Source organism: Rasamsonia emersonii, assembly GCF_000968595.1.
Source record: "Rasamsonia emersonii CBS 393.64 chromosome Unknown ctg1118621759995, whole genome shotgun sequence".
NCBI classification, from domain to species: Eukaryota; Fungi; Ascomycota; class Eurotiomycetes; order Eurotiales; family Trichocomaceae; genus Rasamsonia; species Rasamsonia emersonii.
In genome coordinates, this window is record NW_013563292.1 from 88,838 (window position 1) to 107,663 (window position 18,826).

Genomic DNA, 18,826 nt, shown 5'->3' on the forward strand with positions numbered 1-18,826 from the left:
TTGCCCGAAACGGAAGAGGCTTCCGCTGATCGTATTCCCCGCCAATGATGATTGCTGCGAAATGCCTGGTCTCGATGAAATAATAAAACAAGGATAAAAATAAATCGCAGAGATGCAAACAGTCCAGTCTAATACTTGCTCTACCTGCAAAGACGTCATGCGTGGAAGACGATCCTAGCCTAGATCCACAGACTGACCATGTCATCTTTGGAATTCGCGACAATTATTAATATCGTCCTTGCGTGCATACAAGTTTAATAGAGTTTAGGATCTTTGTTGTTACCATACCATATAGTATCCATGCTATATAGCATACCATCGACGTAGCTCCTGCTACCATGACGAAAATCACGATCCTTGGCGCAGGGTAACTCAATCTTCTCCGTGCATCCAGTTCAAAAGCCTTCCAGAACCAGGCTAATCGTATTCTCTATGCAGGATTACTGGCATGGCAATCGCCAGCCAGCTCCCCAAAAACTACGACGTGACCATCGTCGCTCGCAACCTCCCCGGCGATCCTCACATCCAGGAATGGGCGAGCCCCTGGGCCGGCGCCGTCTGGTCGGGTATGGACGGTTCCAACGAGCGAGAACAGCAAATGCAGCTGAACGCGCTGGCCGTGTGGTGGAAGCTCGCCCTGACAGACCCCGACTCGAGCGTACGACGGGTGGAGATGACCGAGCTGAGGGATTCAGGATCGCTCGACCAGATCTGGTATCGAAACAAGGTGCCTGATTTCCAGGTTCTGCCTCAGGAGGACCTGCCCGCTGGCGCCGCTGTCGGGGTTCGATACCGGACAATCGTCCTCACGCCCATGACGTTTCTTCCCTGGATGCGGGCGAAGCTCGAGGCCAACGGGGTGAAATTCAAGCGCGCGCATGTCCGCTCGCTCGCCGATCTGAGCGGCTTGGGTCATGACGTCCTCATCAACGCGGCGGGCATTGGCCCTCGCCGGCTGACGGACGTGATGGATCAGAAGGTGCAGGAAGTGCGCGGGCAGACGGTGCTCGTCAAGTCGGACTATGACAAGCTTTTTATCCGTCGTGGAAAGGACTATACGTACGTCTTTGCGCGGCAGGACGGGACTGCCGTCATAGGAGGGATCAAGCAGTTTGGGAATGTGGATACGAAGGTGGACAGCGAGCTGCGGGCTGATGTACGTACAGAACCCTACCTAAGCACTATTCCAGATGGATGGACTCATTGACCTCTATATAGATCTTCCGCCGTGTCCACGAGAACCTTCCACAGGACTTTCCCTCCGCCGATCCAAAAGACTACACGATCGTCCGGGACATCGTGGGCATCCGTCCGCAGAGGGATGGCGGGGTGAGGGTCGAGAAAGAGATCATCAATGGCCAGAAGGTAGTCCATGCCTATGGCACCGAGGGGGGTGGCTACGTCTTTAGTTTTGGGATAGGTCGTGAGGTGGCCAGGTTGGTGGATGAGTTTGTGTCTGAGCCGGTTGCCAGGCTGTAGATATAAAAAGTCGCGCAGCGAATTGATTTACGATTGAAACAAATGATAGTGACGGAAGAAATACTGCAGCTTCCGGAGATACCAATATGGAAAACATGGTATACTATGATCGCTTCTTGCAGATATTTCAGGAGAGAAAGAACAAAGAAATTAAACTGAAAACGGAGAAGCAGGTAAACTGTTAGGATTCCAGCAAATAGACAAACAGCTCCATGTGATTAGTTTTATCTCGCGACAGAATTAAGTTATAGAGATTGATTTCCTACTGAGCTCCTATTCTATTGACTTGCTATTCCTGGGGTTTTAAGCAGTGCCAGCTAGCAAATATTATTCGATGGACGTGCTTCAGAGTTGAATCCATTTATTAGAATATAATCACAATGTAGCTAATTAAATATTTGCAAAGATGGATGTTGAATCCTTCCTAGTGTTTTTTTTTTGAATCTCGTTAATGTCCTTTCTCTTTCCCTCTGCACCTTTGTTAGAAAAGAAAAACTTTTTTATTTCTCATGTTGAGACCATTCCATGCCCAACTTACATAGCCAAGTTCAATACCTGTGCTGCTAGTAACCCTTTGCCCAGTTAGCTGGTTAACTCTATTACAGTGACCAAAAAAAAGGGTTGGGTGCGTACTCTGCAAGGCAAGCATCTGGAGTAAGGGCAGTCATTATCACTCTGGCAAACCTTCCCTGAGTTGGGGCCAGAGACATCGCATTTTCGGATACACTCGAGATTCTTGGCCATAGGATTTGGCTCGTGGGCTTCCATATTTTCCGCCGTTGGTGGGAGGGTTGGGATTATAGCAGCAGCGGTGGCGAAGAAGAAGGCAGCAGCCAGGCTGAAGATCGCGTCAGTCTTCATTTTGGCAGTCTAGAAAGGAGGTCAGATCAGGTCAAATAATTAGCTAGAGTCCTTATTATTATTTTTTAGTAGGAGGATATGGGTGGCATGCATGTAAATCAAGTTGGTACAGTCTCTTCGGTGTTTGTTCTCTTCACGATAGAATAGGAGGTATGGCCTTGCAGTAGAAAAATACTATACTGAATTGAATTGAAGTCGCTGGTTCTGAGCTTTAAAAAAATGGCCTGTCGCCCTTGCCGAGGTAGAAAAGTAAGTGCTTACGGTTATGATTATGGTTATGTTTACATGACGCTTATGCTTATGCTTATGGGGATGTGTATGCTGACGCTGACGCTGACGCTGACAATGATGATGATGATGAGACAATGATTCGAATTCGATGAATATGGCCGCATTTACTACCCATCTGATACACACCGATAGCATTCATCTCCACGATTTAACTAAATAATAGTGGTACAAAAAGATCCTAGACACCTGTTTGCGTAGTTCATCCGGGATATTTCAAAGGCGTCACGTATCAACCCTTATCTGATCAACACTCATCATAAACTGCTTCTAGATTGATGTGAGGTATTCTTGTCTATGGAGTCTATTCATATTCGACGATAATGACATACGCAGATTGGACAAACTATGTGGATTATATACAGCGAGTCAACTGGGTGGAGAATACATTCGCAGAGTATCGTTGTTTTATTCTTGGACATAAATAATGATGCTATTAAATTGTAGTAACCAAATATGAATATGAAGATAAATATATAAATATACAAATATGCTTGGAATATAGATAACGATGGCCAGATCAACCATCAGCTCGACAGACAATCTGTTTCATATCGTACTCCCTATACTCTGTATGGCGGGTGTTAAAGTACTGCCCACGAGATGTCTTCCAGATGGAACTTGTATTAACTGTCTCATAATGTAGCAATTTTGCTGCGAAACTATCTCATAAAATATACGGCCCATTAATATATACACTGGAGTATTAATAACTAACTAATTAGGGCAGTGGATCCTCATTGGCTCTACCCAAAAAGGAATGCCCTGCACTGCGCGGAGGACGGAGCAATTAAGTCCGGCAGGTGACGGACTAGCATGATAACAATAACAACCACGCGATAAGGATACGCTCCTGATTTTGCACCTCCAAGACAGACTTTTGATTCTCTGCCATACTCGCATGACTGCACTGCTGGAAAGAATCCTTGAACAGAAGTGTCCTACGTGACATGTTGAACACTCACACCCGCATGCGTGCTCTCCCAGCACCACCACCAGCATCCTCGTGAAAGAGAGCTACATGGCATATGGCAACATGTCAACGCCAACAAAGACACGTCCAAGAACCACCAAAATCCCCTTTTACGGCCGGTTCAAAACCCCGCGCACCCGATCGGGCTGTCTTTGCTGCCGCCAGCGGAAAGTGAAATGCGACGAGCAGCGACCGCGCTGTCGCCGCTGTCGGGACAGTGGGAGGACGTGCATCTATGGTCTGAAGCTGCGGTGGCTGGAGCCAGAGGAGTGTGCGGCTACGACGAGCCTGGCTCAGAGGGATTCGACGACAGGAGGACGGCAGGCGACAGAGTTACTCCTCCTCAATATGACGTGCGACGATTTCGACTTGTACCTGCACGGCCGAGATTATTGCTCGAACAGCAGTACACGGACAGATGTCCGAGATGACATGTCGATTGTGGTGAACGATGTGGATTCTGTTCCGGAGAAAATGTCGCAATTGAAGTCAATATCGCCAGCCCAGAAAAGACACGCTTATCAGCTACCGCCATCGCTGCAATATGCGCGTCTGAACCTGTCCGCAGCAGAGATGGCCATCTTTGACTTTTGTAAGCAGAAACCGTCGTTTCCTTGAAAATGAATTTTGCTGAACGAAGAATGTTTCCTGACGAACTAGACGCCAACAAGATGTGCCCGAAATGCCGCTTCGCAGACGGTTCCAAAAATCGCTACCGCCAGGTGATCATCCCCATCACGCTGGTCTCGCCTCTGGTGCTTCGCTCGGTGCTGGCCGTGGCGGCGAACCAGCTGAAGCACTACGACGCCAGGTATGAGGTCACTGCGCTGCGGTACCAGACTGCCACGATTCGAGCGCTGTCGCGGATGATTGCCTGTACCAGCGGCACTGGGAACCGCAATGCTGCCGCGTTGACACCATCTCTATCGAAAACCGAGATTCTTAGCATCATCCTGATGCTCTGCTTTTTCGAGTTCGCCAACGACAACTCCTGTCGGCCCGTCGCGACGCAGGCCTGGCGCGTTCACTTGGACGGCGCGCGACGGATCCTCGAGCTTCCTGCATCCTCCTTTGGAGGCGTAGGCGCAGCATGCGACACAGGAGTCGTCACCTTCCTGGCCGGATTCCTGGCCTCGCGCAGCATTCTGGCATACACGACCCTCGTCGATCCTGCTGACGGGGAGGCTCTGTTCCGCGGGGGCTCGTACTGGCTGAGCAAGATCGCGCGACCAGTCGAGGAGATTGACAACTTCACCAGCTGCTCGAATGAGGTGTTGTCTATCATTTTGGAGATTTGTTATCGAATCAGAAAGACGAAAAGGAGGAAAGGCGCTACAGACTGGGGGTTATTACGAGCGTGGAAGGAAGAGACAGAAATCAGACTTCGGAATCTTGTTCAAGAGCTCCCTGCATCTGCCTCTGCATCACCATCGACTGCCTCCAACGCCATCACGGAATACCCTCCTGCCCTGACGACCGTGACCCGCACAGCGGAGGCATTCCGGCACGCGGCGCTGATCCTGCTGCAGCACCTCGACCCAGACGTACCCGTCGAGGAGAACCCCGTCGTCAACGACAGCGTGACAACAATCCTGAACCTGATGACAGCCGGAGTGCCCATCTCTCCGCCGGGAAAAAGCGGGCGGTCCGTCTTCCTGTGGCCGCATTTCATCGCGTCGTGCCACGTGCGCACGGACGAGGAGCGGATCGTCGTCCTGCGCAACTTTGACACGCTCGAGAGGATCGGGGCGTCGGTGGCGAACCGTGCGGTGTCGTTCATCCGCGAGGTGGTGGAGAGGGTGTGGAAGCAGCGAGATTTGAGGGCTGATCATAATAATAGTGCCCTCTTCGTCCATAATAATAGTATTCCATGCAATATCAGTGACGATGACGATGATCCGGCATGCTTCGAATGGGAACAGGTGATGAGGTCTCTTGGGTATACGTTTGATTGGGCATGAACACTATATGAAAACAAAGACTCTGTCTGTATTGAATTTCCTTTATTATGTATGTATTTATTCATTAATTACTGACTAGTCAGATACCTGACTTGTATGTAAGTATATATATGTTCATGTCATGTTCATGTTCATGATCATGTCCATATCCATAGATAGATAGACATGGCAACCCTGTACAAAAGCCAAAAATCAAACAAAACAAGACAGAAAAAAGAATCATTCCTCATGATTAATGAATTAACATCATCACATGATTCCTCCAGTTCAGTTAATTAATTAGATCGTCATGAGATGCTCCAAATGCCGGCGCGCAACCGTCTCCAACGCGGTGGTATCGTTGAGCAGTCCGGCCAGACCACCACCACTTCCACCGGACCCATTCAGCACACCCGTCGCATTGAGCGCGCCCAGCAGGCCCTGTCCATTCTTTGCCGCAGGGCTGGACAGGAACGTCTTCAGCGTGTTGACGATCAGCCCCAGAATCGGGATCTGCGCCGTCAGCGGGAGGCTGGCCATCGAGTTGGTGTAGTACGGCACCAGCTCGCCCTCGTACGTGATGTTTGTCACGCGCGTCGTCAGCTCCAGGTAGCCGTTGCGGATGGCGGCCGCCTGCGACTTGAGGATCTGTGGCAGGTTGTGCAGGATCGTCGCCAGGTCGGCCTGCCCGCGGATCGTGACCGAGTTGTTGCCCGGCCGGATCCAGAGGTTCTCGATCACGGCTGTGCCGATGACCAGGTCGCCGCTGAGAACGTTCATGGTGGTGTTGCCCTGAGACTGTTAGAGGAAGAGTGGTGATATGGAGTGCTGGGGTGGCTTACGATTTCCAGTGTCAGAATCGACTGGTTCGGTAGCGTCGCGTTGGCGAGCAGGTTGGTGCCGTCTGGTTCAGGCGGCAGAATCAGCGCGGCCGAGTCGATGCTGAAACCTTTGAACTGGTTCAGAGCTGTACGCCGTTAGCTTCCGTTCGATGGTATTTACATATACATGTAGATATGTCAAACCTACCATTCGAGTGCACCGTCTTTTGCAGCGTCAAGTTCGCACTGAGTTTGCCGAGATGGCTGTTGACATGGCCGTACAGCCCCAACGGCCCGTCGTGCAGGAAGACGGTGTTGTTGACAAAGTCCTGCCACGCGCTCAGGTTGAGCAGCGGCGTAGGCTGGTTGTACACGCCCATACTGGTATTGCCATGGACCGTATTCTTGGCCAGGAAAAGTTGGGCAAAGGGCGAGATGGGCCCGCCATCCGGGATGTACATGTCCAGCGTGGTCGGGTCCGTCTTGACGGTGAAGCCGCCGGGGATGTAGATGGAGGAGATCATTGTTAGGATGACGTTGTCCTTGCGCGGCTGCAGGATCTGCGCGGATTCGACCGTGATGGTGCCTTTGTTTAGCAAGTCCTGCGAGATGGCGGGAATGCCGTAGATGATGCTGTTCACCAGCTCAGTATAACCTATCCACAAGACTTAAAAGAGCGTGTGAGTACTCACAACAAAGGCAGGAAAATGGCCAAGCCAATGATGAGCACCAGGACATGGCAGCACCAGTACCGCCGGAAATGGCGCTTGATCTTCTCTTTCCTGGTCAATGGCCTCTCGGGGGGAATCTCTTCGACACCCTCTGGAATATTGTTAGAACAGCACAATCACCATCAGACGGCGACAGACTGACCTTTCCCGCCGAAGTCAGGAAGCAACGGCCCTCGATTAACACCGATGGTGTACTTGGACAATTTGTCCAAGAAGGTCTTCCCTTTCTCAGCCATTGCGATCGGGCGCACCGCCAGAGCACCAGACAGATGCTTGCCTGCCTATCCGTCCGTCTGCTGTGCTGCTTCAGACTGTATGTAGACGAGAGAATAAATATCGAACCCACAGCACAGCAAGAGGTGACAATTGACAATTGACGAGGTCTGGCACCGGCGGGACGGTCGAAGGAAAAGAAGACAATCGCAATCTCCCACCGACGCAAGTACCGACAAGACGTGCAGAGCACAGAGCGAGCTAGCTCGTCTAGCAGCAGGCTAGTCGTCGCTAGGCGGACGACTACCCCGTGGAGAAGGCCCATTTTCCGGCGCTTTAAGGCCGAGACGGGGCCTCCACCAGATACTGATCCTAGGCAATCTTGCTGGTATCTCCGCTTCGGCATGCTAAAATTTTCATGTGCCCGGCGAAGTGAGATCAGCGCGCTGGCCGTGGACAAAGTTGATGGAGAGCTGATAGTGCGTGGGTGGGCGAATCAGGCTGCGCAGCAACAGCAGTTAGTCGTGTGCCGTCCCGCATGGAATGAACCTGCGCGAGTGCCCATTAGTAATTTACCTAGGTAGCCTGGTACGGCCTCAACGACCAAGGTAGCATGGAGGCACTTACTCGGTGGAGAGCTGATTGTTGCGGCATGGATCGGCGGGCTGGCTCGGGGATCCGTCCGCGTTTAGGCCGTTGGCGCCCCGGGGCCCCAGACAGCACGCAATCACTCCCTTCGCGCTGCGGGGAGATGGGACAAGGACAGAGTCTCTGCAGTGATCGCTCTGCATGGGCGTGCTGGAGGCGAACCTTGTTAGCTGAACCGAGGAATATCGACCGCCGTCGGACTGCACATGAATCACTGTTCAGCTGTTGTCTGAAGTACTGCCTTGTACGTGTCTGGTCAATTCAACAATATTTCTCACTGATTTCGTCTTCAGGACGTCATCCCCTCATCCCAGACTGAAACATCGACCAGCCTAACGAGAAAGAAAAGGAAGTGGAAGAAGGAAAGAGAAGAGAAGAGAAGGGGAGCACGGGATCCCCAGCACGATGGCATCCCAAAACGGGCAAGTCGCCGACCTGAAGTTCGCCGAAAGAGAGGAAACCGTCAGCCACGACGAGAACATTCAGGACAAGCCAGATAATAAAGACATCGAGAAGGCAGACCTCACCATTGACACCGACGCCCCCTCTGACACAGAAATCCTCGATGCGCTGGAGAAGTTCACCACCCTCCCCAAGATCCTCCGCGAGGGCATCCTCCTGACCGGCGGCGGTGTCGCCATCCTGCTGCAGGCAGCCAAGGCAGGTATGGCTGGCAGCAGCGGCAGCCAGCAGAGCGAGAACCTTGCAGAGAAGCTCTTCGAGGGCCTGCGCACTACAGTTATCTACATGTACGGCCTGACCTTTGGCACGCGCGAGGAGCGGAAGAAGATCCTCGAGCGGATCAACAACAGCAGCAGCAGCAGCAGCAATCGCCAGGGCGCTGGACAAGGAAAAGGGCACGACTACCTGCGGGACTACTACCCAGAAGACCCTCAGCTGCGGCTCTGGATTGCCGCGACTCTCTACGCCACGGGGACGGACTTCTTCCAGCGCGTATTCGAGAAGGTCGACTTCCACCGCGCGCAGCGCGTATACCGCGAGTTCACGGTGCTGACTGTCGCGCTGCGTCTGCCGCGCGGCGTGTGGCCGGAGAACCGCAACGCCTTCTGGGCGTACTGGGACGAGGAGGTCGAGAAGCTGAACGTCGATCCGCACGCGCGCCCCGTCGTGCACGATCTGAAAGCCTACGCCGACGTGCCGCGGTGGGTGAAGCTCGTCCGGAGGCCGTTCATCCGCGTCGTTACGCCCGAGATGCTCCCGCGCCATGTCCGCGAGCAGTACGGGCTGCGCTCGACGGCGACCAGTCGCTTCCTGTATCGTGTTGCGATTGGGGGTGCGAAAGCCATCTATCCGACCCTGCCCAAGAAGATTCGCACGCATCCGCTGAATCGTGCGCTGCGGCAGTTGCGGGGTGAGATTAGCAGTGGTGCTCTCTAGATAGAGGATAAAATATTCCTTTTCTTTTTACTATATCTGGTGGTCACTTTTTTGTCGCATCTCTATATCTATATCTATACCATGTCAGTCCTTTGCTGTTTTTTTTTCCTAGCATCGATACCATATTTCGCCAGTTCTTCTGTAGATATTCAACCGCTCACAATGGTTTAATAGTTAATACGAAGAAGGCATTTCATTTCGTTGAATACTTGTCGTGTTTCTATTATTCATTGAACTTAATTATTAAGGACATGCAATGCATCAAAATCATATATATCCATGAGGTGCACAATGACAAGAGAAAACATTACATAGTAGTGATCTTGCTCCCAAAAAATAACCAATTCATCATATCATTCATTTCATTTCATGCTGACCATTCATTCAATCCTCAACCCAACAGCGCAGACAAAAGCGAAGCAAGCACTTTCGACAGGCTCGACACGAGCTGGAAAGAAACTCACAGTTAGCTCTGGAATACCTCCTGCACCCTAATTTCGTCAAAGAAACCTACCGGAGTAACATCATTGATCAACGCCACCGTCTCATTGACAAACTGCGGCGTCAGCAGGCTGTGCGCACTGTCCACAATGTCCTTGAGCTGGTTGACCGTCTGCGGATTGAGCAGGTTGCCCACCGCGTCGACCAGCTCGGGCGTGAGGAAGCCCGACACGGAGTTCAGCAGCGCCTTGGTGTCGTTGGGCGTGCTGCCGCTCAGCAGGATTGCGGCCCCGTTCAGCGTCGTCTCGATGTTGTTGACCGACTCCGGGCTCAGCAGCTCCTTGACGCTCTGCGCCATGGTGGTCAGGTCCTGGAGTGCTTGCGCCGGGATGGTCGCCTGCGGTTCGGGCGCGGGCGCAGGCACCGGCTGGGGTTCTGCTTTGGAGAGCGCCAGACCCGGCAGGAGGAAGAATGGCAGGAAGCGGCGGAGCTGCATTTTGAAAAAGCTCTTAAAGATATGTCTTTTTCGTTGCGTTGATCTCGACTATTCCAGACTGGAATGTCTGTTGAAGGAGCTGCTTGTCCTTCGTGCCTTCTGTCGTGTCTTGCCAGTAGCTGTAAGTCGATAGAGAAATGTAGTCAGCACAGGAGAGGTGGAATGCTGGAGCTCAGTGTGAGAGATAAGCAGAACTGGCGGGAAGCTTGCGCATCCAATGGCAGGGATGGAGAAAGTAATAGTTGGTACTCAGCAGTCCTAGGTCTATGGATTTGCTTATATCTGAGGGTAGCTCGAATGATCTCATGTTTCAATCACGCCAATTGAGCAATGTGGTGTTGGGTACGACCACGGTCCACCAGCCGTGAGCAAGCTGAGCCGCTGGCTTGCCTGATAGTCGGTTGCTCAGCAGGTGGATCGGTCAAGGCGAGTGTTCTGGACCTTGTCTGTCCAGATGCTAGATGCTAGACTCTGCATGCAGCTACCTCGGAACTTGCTAGATAGACGGCTGTGGAGAGCAGGGCATGTCAGTCCTCTACTTCTGCAGTATAGTGAGCATTGGTTGAGAGCTGTCGGTCAGGACCACCGTCTATGGGCGCCATCTTCGTCATTCTCTCGATTTCTTCCCAGCGTGGATAACGCTAAAATGGGAAAAACAAAAGTGAGAAGAAGGGCAAAGCCCTCCCCGCACTAGACCTCAGCCACCGCCAGTACTATTCCAGATACCGGGCGACCAGGTGACAAGCATGTGCGTGCTGCCGTAGTAGCTGTTTCTTCCCTTCTTCCAGGGACTCTGCATACTTCGACCTAGATATCCTTTCGATCAGCACGATCTGCCGATTACCGAGAGCAGATCGATCCGGATCAGCAGTGTCAATCGATCTGGTAACCGCAATTAGAAACGGGACAGCGCTTGAAGATTCTAGTCTTGACGATCATAAGAGACGGGCTAGATGTTAAGCGTACGGAGTTCACTTCGTACAGATCACAGACCGTGCTCGAAATGTGCCTAGGTAGTTAGTAGATGCGCTATTTCGGCGGTTGTTTGCAAAGACCTCTCGTTCTTCCTTCTCGCAGAGACGGCGCGCACCGAAACCGGACGTCCAACTGGGTCCTCTCCAGTAAGAAGCGAGATTCCTTATCGCAACTGCCAGTCATAGACTCATACTCCCGGGGAACAGGCTCAGGCGCACCGTGCGGGGAGGCGGGGACCCCATGGGACGGCTTGAGGGAGCTGAGCCGAGACGAGGAGTTTGTTAGTCGTTGGAATCGACTAAAAAGACAGTCAGCTTAGTCTCATTAGGCTCAATTCACCGCTGCTGAGCTCCTATCCAGCCCATCAGGCGTCCATCACTGACCGATCTCGTCTTGTGAAACGTATTCCTCACGTCTGTAGAGACGGAATTTGTCAGATAGATGGCTGCTCGTAACCTGTCCGACCAACGACTCGACCGTTCTTCATCAAAGACTGTCCTTCCACAGTGGGAGAAAGCTGGCAAGGATTGTCGGCAGACGAGGGTTCGTCCGCAGCCGCGCCCGACGGATCACGGACGAGAGAACCAAAGACAGTTAAGCGTTGGAATTAGCGCCAGCGTTAGGCTCGTGCTCGCCAAAGCGCTTAATTAAACAAGGTCGGCTGCAGGATCAAGCGTCGGCCTAGCAGCTGCGTAGAGACTTAGCGCGGTGATCGGCGCGGTTGGTGTAAGTTGTTGGGTTGAGCCTCGGCCTTTTGCTGTCCCGTGCATCCTCCGCATGTGATCGGCAGAATGTAGACTTTGGATACGATGAGCATTGCTTTCTACAACTCTCTCGACAGGCTGGGTTTCAGTGGAGTGGCGAACTCGACTCTAGTAGCCTAGCTCGTCATCAATTGACTATTGCGTAAAATTCATGATTGAGGAATAAATACATAAAGTGCAGTCATTATCACATTAGACGTTTTGACAGACAAACCATCGCATGCAATTCCCAATTTTGTAGAAAATCAAGCCCGTAGAAAGTACGCCGTACCCATCATTCATACCGCCATAGCAACGCTGAACGAGAACATTCTATCAGTATCTACAACGCCAACGCCAGCCCGGCAATGCCCACCGCGCCCGCAATGTTGGCCGCCAGCGCGCCCGTCGGCACTGCTGGTGCAGCGGCACCACCGCTGGACGTCGACAGTGGGAGCGAAGTCGTCGCCTGGAGCGCGCCCTCCTGGATCTGCGAGTGCACGACAGAGAGGTAGCTCTTGACGCCCGTGGGCAGGCTCTGGTACCAGCCAGGGGTGTTGCCAGCCTGGAACTCGCTCGCCAGCGAGCTGCGCGACTGCGGGTCCACGAGGTCGCCCATCACTGACATCGGCACAGCTGTGATGAGGATGGGCAAGACGGAGGCCGGGGGGTCTTGGAGATTGTTCAGGTTGACTGTCTTCGTAGGGACGAAGGGCCCGGCTGGGGTGGTAGGGATTTGTTGAACGAGGGATTCACTGATGACGAGATTAGCAGGGAGGAAGAGAGGCTGTGACAGGAAAGACTCACAGTGCTGCTGAAAGAGAAGCATAATCGACCGATTGTGTCTGTCGCTTGTCCACCGTCGCTGATGCGAGGGCTGTGAGCGAGAGGAGCGCCAGAGAAAGCCCCTTGAAGCGCATGGTGATGGTGTTAAAGCAGCTGACTCGGTATCACAATGACCAGCGACTGTTTCTCGCGATCAAAGAGAAAATATCTGAGAGCAATTTAGCAAAGCACTCGATATCGATGGATCTGTTCGACAGAGTGTCAACAGTCTCAGCGTCTTTCGTGATGAATGGGAATCAACTAAAGAGTATAGAAAAAAAAATAGATATATGTGAGGTGATTTCTGAGGAAGCCAAGGATTCCGTATATCTCAGCTAGACAAGGTAAAAACTGTCTTTCAAAGCTACCTGCATGAACCTGCCCTAGCTCCAGGTCTGGACTTGGTTCACTGCTAGAGCTGTCTGAGGACCGACGTCAGCGGCTGCAAGCAATTTCAATGGACCAAGACTAAGCTAAGGTAACTAACTGTAAAGCAGAGTTAGCTACATACCTAGGTGTTCAGCGCATCTGCATGGTGCTGAACTCCGTTAGTCAACGCTGGGGAGCGGGGGTGGAGGGGCAAAACGACTAGAGATCAGTGGAACACCGAGGTATGTGCATATATGCCTAGCTCAACATCAGACCATCAGGTGGCAAGATCCTCTTTGACTAATATTTATGGATTTCTAATAATAAAGCTTTTAAATTAGAGTAGTTCTAAAGAACTTATTAATTTGATAGGTCCCTTATTATTTCCAAGATAATCTTTACAGGTAATATTATTAAGATAAAAGCCATAATAAAGCTATTGTTTGGTTGAGGTAGAAGATAGTTGTCTTAAGATAATTAAAGGAACCTATCCAAGCTATAATACTTTATATTTATTGCAAACTTTCCACACCTATCATATTAACCCACTAGATTTCATATTTACTTGCAGGATTTTTGTTTGGTCAAACTCAGTATAATCTCATAGCCGCACAAATTACCCGACCAGGTGTATAGGTCCTTATTCCTAACTAAAAACGGGATGAACTACTTGGATAGCACAAGTATTATAGGCAAGAACCCAAGCAATAAGAGTTGGATATACCGATGACAACTGCTGTGAATGTAAAACTTATTAATCCATGTGTAATTTACCAGCAAGTGTGACTAACCACATTCAATGTACACCTAAACATAGTGACAAAATCCATCAGTGCAATGAACAAGCGCATTGTGAAATAGATATAATTGTTAAACGATAATGTAATCGGACACCGAGCGGTCCAGGACACTGAGCGGTCCGGTCCCCCAACTCAACCACCTCAACTGCCTCTATACCAACAATTTTGACCACAATGCCACCCAAACATGATACTACTAATGTCTCTAGGGAGGGACATTTACAATTAGCTTTTGATGCTTGTAAAAGGCCTTTTTAGGTCGATTACTAAGGCAGCTTCGGCATATGACGTCCCTCCAACAACATTAAAGAGACATGTCAAAGGGTAACTACGCGTGCTGATATGGCTGCAAATTGCTGCAAGCTCAGCAATTGCATGAAAAAAAGCTTCAAAAACAGGTACTGGTTTTGAGGGCCAATAATTTGGTGGTGGATCGGACCGTTTGGTGTCCTGATTACGTTAATAGTATTGGGATCACTTAAACCGTCGAGTGGTCATAAAAAGCTGTCCGACTATTGCAGCCCATTTCAACCGTTCCTGCAGGAGGATGGTGACAGAGTTTGTAAAGTAACTTTGGAACTTGGATGTTGATTGCAATGGAGTAGTTAGAAATTGACTGCGCTAGGGTGGCTGGAAATTGGCTGCGCTGGAGCAAAATGATTGCACTAGAGCGGTTGAAAATTGGTTGAAATTAATCACGCTAGAGCTCTATGGAGCAGTGCAATCAGTTTCAACTGCTCTAGCGCAATCAATTTTCAACGCTCTAGCGTAGTCAGTTTGTTTACCGCTCTATCGTGAATGTTGAACATGACCAGTTATTAGCATTGAACACAACCGATTGCTGTTGGTTGGAAGGTTTCCACAGCAAATCAAAATTAAGAGGACCAGCTAACCAACTAGGAGTAATTTCCTAATGTATCCCTTTCCTCATAAATGGTGGGTGTTCTAGCGTTAAAAGATCAGAATACCCAATCCACAAATTTGCCACCTTGCGTGTCCGTGACAAAATAGATGATGGTTCAGGAAAGTAGCAGCGGAGGATAGCACAAGGCTGGAGCTTTCGTGGTTCTCTCCCTTTTGTCTTTCAACTACTATCTGCAATCATCTGTTCAATCACTGTGCACATTGTGGAGTCGATTCTTTCCATGACTTATTAGCTCCATCACCATTGTCATAATGTGCTTTGAGGGCCAAGAGTTGCAGCTCCGTTCCCCCAGCACCTCAAGTAGATGACGTATAGGTATCGAAGCTCCAAGTATCAGATCTAAGGGTTTGAGCGACGCAACATGATTGGGATCGGACAATATATAGAGCTAAGGATACATTTGCAGCAGTGCAGCTCTATGAATAATTAATGCTAGCCCGATGTTTCCTAATTTAGCTTTTAGTTCATATATGACTGACTGGAGAGGCCAACCTATCTCTCTTCGTGATGTATGTAAAATTTGTCAAGTTTCTGGTGGTTCGGGGGTTGTATTTCTATTCACCAAAACTATACAATTCGTTTAATGCTGCCCCCAGAGCTTCTGCCAACCGCAATTAAACCAGAGATCTATGGTAACTAGCTTGCTGGAGGTCAACGCATCTAATATTGAGAATTTGAAAAGTGGAGAACTAGCGTTAGATACGGTAGCATCAGCTAACCAGGGTTTTAAACAAGTTCTTGTCCTGCTTAACTTTCTTTTTGGTTGTAACCAGGTGATAAATGATTACATTTTGCCATAACAGTTCTATCAGAGCTTTTCTGGCTACCTTGTTGAAAACGACTACAATTTAGTACTATTGCATTCATAACGCCTTAAAACCTCAAAGCATCATTCCATAGCATCTAGGACTTACTATGTATCTTGACATGACAGGCATGGCCCAAAGGAGATAAAGCTCTTGGCAAAATGAAAGTGGTAGCGTTGTTGTACAGAGCATGTCCTCTAGCAGCATTACTCTATGTCATTCTATCTCTCCACCTCCGTTCTCATACAACACTGCGCTCTGGCTATTTTGACTGGAACACAGAGGACCTCCTCCACATGACTCAAAATAAAACTCTGGGGGTAAGAAAGCAGACTACAATTATCATGGGGAGGCTGACAATTTGAAATAGTTTGAGAAGGTGCTCACTATTGGCTTGCCTTAAAGAACAGATAAATGTGATGCCATTGTTCTAGGCTCCTCTGTAACCGGATTTACCGTGGACTGGGTCGATGGGGTATATCCGGATGATGTTGACGATAAACTTACCCATCAGTTAGTCAGATTTCCATGTCACTCTTGTCTTCTACTGATGTCTTTCTACAGAATTGGAATAAAAGTTCCCGGAAGCCTGGCGAGATTGGTTGTTGGCGCGGTCATATGAATGCAATGCAGAGGTACCAACTTCCCCCAGGACGATAAAGTCTTAACTCTAATACCAAACTCCCAGAATTGTAGCAGAGAGGATCACTAGCGCACTCATTTTCGAGGATGACGCAGACTGGGATGTTACCTTAAAAAGCCAACTTTTGAGTTTTTGCCTTGGGCGCTCGAACCATTCAAAATAACCCGCATCCTTTGATTTCTCCCTATGGTGACCACTGGGACCTTCTATGGATCGGTCACTGCGGAGTAAAATACCGAGACTATGAGAAACGCTTTTATGTGATTCACGACGATATCACGATCGTGTCACCTCACCATCGACCCAAGTATTACTATTTCCCCAATTTTGATATCGATGATAATACTCGCCTCATCTTCCAAGCGGAATTCGGAGTGTGTCTCACTGGGTATGCAGTCACTTATAACAGAGTGCGTAAAATCCTTGCTGGCCTTTCCATGTCGCCATTGGACGAAGTTGTCGATTTAGCATACGGGGGATTATGCCAGACTGGCTACTTGAATTGTATCTCTCCTTACCCCTCAATAATAGGTAATTGGAGGCCTGCTGGGCTAGCAAAGAAGGACTCAGATATCTACAATGAACCAGAGGTATGGCACGATGCTTCGTCCCGTGGCATTGCTTACAGTACTATGTTGAATATTAATCGCCTATTAAATAATGAAGCTACTGTTATTTCTGGATGTGAGGATGCATTAGTTCCAGAGCTTAATCTAAAACAAGTCAGGGTCGCAGAAGGCTCTATTGTGGATATCTAATATAAATATTGATTTAATTCATACATGCCCCTTTGAATAACTCAGTGGTACAGATATGGTTCAATTTTCATCCTATCAGAGATGTTCTGTAGAAGAGGTTGCAGAGCATGCTCATAGTTTTTCGTTCTCTTTTTTTAATAGGTTAATAGAGGTGTGATGAGGCGGTCTATACATCCGACATTAAATACCTTATGAAACACGCCGGACGGAATCAGACTGTCAACGACTCTCTGCTGACTCCGGCGGCAGCTCAGATCATTGCCAACCTGGGGCAGAAGTCAGGTCTGCAGGATATTGCGGACAAGCTGGGCATCAAGCGCGTGGGCATGGCTCACCAGGCCGGCTCAGACTCGCTTGTTACGGGCGAGATCTACTGGAAGATGCATCAGGTTGTGTTCAACGGCACTATTGACAAGGCCAAGTATTCGGGACAGGTTTGGGGATTGAACGGCCAGTTATCCGCGGTGACGTATTACAACAACAACCAGGCGCAGCAGACGCCAAATCTGAACGGGGCGACCATATATTCGAATGTCGAACGCAGCCGGAAATCAGACACCTCAGCAACAAGGCAATGCCGGTGTGGGGGCTCTCACACCTGGAGGTGGCGGAGGGGTGTTTGGGCAATTCCAGATGGGAAAGTCATGAATCGGTTGTTTTTTTTTTCTCAGTGGGGTTTTTTTTTGGATGGTCGCTACAGGGCATGTCGCTGTCATGCAGTGCATATCTTTTTTTTCTTTTTATTTTCTTCTTTTCTCTCTAGGAACTTGCGTGATTAGCCTGCCATGAAGAAGATCATCATCAGAGAGCGATCCCATCCTCTTCCAACCCCTTCCCCCATCCTTTTTTTTCTGACTGATTTTCTGGTGCGTCTGGCGTCTGTCTGTCTGTCTGTCTGTGTCCAGTGTATGTACATATATACGGCAGTTACCATTTTTTTTTTACCTTTTGCTTTGCTATCGCAAAGTCTCTCAGCGTTTTGTTTTTTTTTTTTTCTTTTATTTGTCCCTTCTGGAGCTGGGGTGTTTTGCGGAGGGATATCGTCAAGCAATTCAATTTTTTCATTAAGGGTCTGCTCATTCGTCACATCTTGTCTCGTCTGGCTGGCTGGTTGGTTGGCTGGTATGCAAGTACTATATTTTTTCTTCTCTCTGGGTGTTAGCTAGGTGCAGAGCGGTGGTGTTGAGTTAGGCTAGTGAATTATTGTTCTATCTTATCTTGCGAAGTTTCTTTTTGTAGAGCCTTTTCTCTCTCTCTCTCTCCCTCTTGCTAAATCTCATACAGAGCCAACTGAAATGGAAAGTAAGCACTGGCTAAGTAAGAAAGGCCTTGCTTGGAAGTTTCGACTCGACTCAGGTACTTACCCCTAGTCATTTGACCATACTGTTGTGGTCTGTGTTACGAACCAACAGAACTGAGCGCTGTCCAACACAGCGACACAGGATGAAACATTACCCCGCAGAACTGAGGATTAGGCACACAAGGTCACGTGATTTAGGAAAGGTCCATTGATAAGATAAGCAGAGGAGTCCAACAAGGACCGTGGAAGGGAAGTCCAGTATGGACCATGAAAAGAAGGTCCAACAGGGACCGATAAAAGGAAGGGAATGGAGGACCAAAAAGAAGTTATAAAAGGGAGCTCAAATCTCATGTATCTAGTCCTTTTCTTACTCGCGCTCAATTCATTCATCCA

At 49.6% G+C, this 18,826-nt stretch overlaps 7 protein-coding genes across 7 annotated transcripts; 4 read left to right on the forward strand and 3 right to left on the reverse strand.

The window, feature by feature from the left end:
- Window positions 1-338: 338 nt before the first annotated feature.
- Window positions 339-1,737, forward strand: T310_1638 (uncharacterized protein; the record flags this gene model as incomplete). Its single annotated transcript, XM_013475511.1, has 5 exons — window positions 339-367; window positions 439-1,156; window positions 1,219-1,436; window positions 1,529-1,652; window positions 1,702-1,737. The coding sequence occupies 5 exons, from the start codon at window positions 339-341 to the stop codon at window positions 1,735-1,737; spliced, it is 1,125 nt and encodes a 374-aa protein (XP_013330965.1).
- Window positions 1,738-3,664: 1,927 nt separating this feature from the next.
- T310_1639 (uncharacterized protein) lies at window positions 3,665-5,798 on the forward strand (the record flags this gene model as incomplete). Its single annotated transcript, XM_013475512.1, has 5 exons — window positions 3,665-4,193; window positions 4,262-5,523; window positions 5,582-5,611; window positions 5,646-5,660; window positions 5,718-5,798. The coding sequence occupies 5 exons, from the start codon at window positions 3,665-3,667 to the stop codon at window positions 5,796-5,798; spliced, it is 1,917 nt and encodes a 638-aa protein (XP_013330966.1).
- A 43-nt stretch (window positions 5,799-5,841) lies between these two features.
- Window positions 5,842-7,329, reverse strand: T310_1640 (uncharacterized protein; the record flags this gene model as incomplete). The annotated part of the gene is made up of 5 exons (XM_013475513.1): window positions 5,842-6,333; window positions 6,384-6,508; window positions 6,571-6,995; window positions 7,055-7,184; window positions 7,236-7,329. The coding sequence occupies 5 exons, from the start codon at window positions 7,327-7,329 to the stop codon at window positions 5,842-5,844; spliced, it is 1,266 nt and encodes a 421-aa protein (XP_013330967.1).
- Window positions 7,330-8,359: 1,030 nt separating this feature from the next.
- On the forward strand, window positions 8,360-9,352 carry T310_1641 (uncharacterized protein; the record flags this gene model as incomplete). Its single annotated transcript, XM_013475514.1, has 1 exon — window positions 8,360-9,352. The coding sequence occupies one exon, from the start codon at window positions 8,360-8,362 to the stop codon at window positions 9,350-9,352; it is 993 nt and encodes a 330-aa protein (XP_013330968.1).
- A 68-nt stretch (window positions 9,353-9,420) lies between these two features.
- T310_1642 (uncharacterized protein) lies at window positions 9,421-10,289 on the reverse strand (the record flags this gene model as incomplete). Its single annotated transcript, XM_013475515.1, has 2 exons — window positions 9,421-9,426; window positions 9,834-10,289. 2 exons carry the CDS (start codon window positions 10,287-10,289, stop codon window positions 9,421-9,423), a joined length of 462 nt encoding a protein of 153 aa, XP_013330969.1.
- A 2,061-nt stretch (window positions 10,290-12,350) lies between these two features.
- T310_1643 (uncharacterized protein) lies at window positions 12,351-12,927 on the reverse strand (the record flags this gene model as incomplete). The annotated part of the gene is made up of 2 exons (XM_013475516.1): window positions 12,351-12,762; window positions 12,815-12,927. 2 exons carry the CDS (start codon window positions 12,925-12,927, stop codon window positions 12,351-12,353), a joined length of 525 nt encoding a protein of 174 aa, XP_013330970.1.
- Window positions 12,928-16,812: 3,885 nt separating this feature from the next.
- Window positions 16,813-17,912, forward strand: T310_1644 (CCR4-NOT transcription complex subunit 7; the record flags this gene model as incomplete). Its single annotated transcript, XM_013475517.1, has 4 exons — window positions 16,813-17,059; window positions 17,187-17,284; window positions 17,349-17,713; window positions 17,897-17,912. 4 exons carry the CDS (start codon window positions 16,813-16,815, stop codon window positions 17,910-17,912), a joined length of 726 nt encoding a protein of 241 aa, XP_013330971.1.
- Window positions 17,913-18,826: the final 914 nt, after the last annotated feature.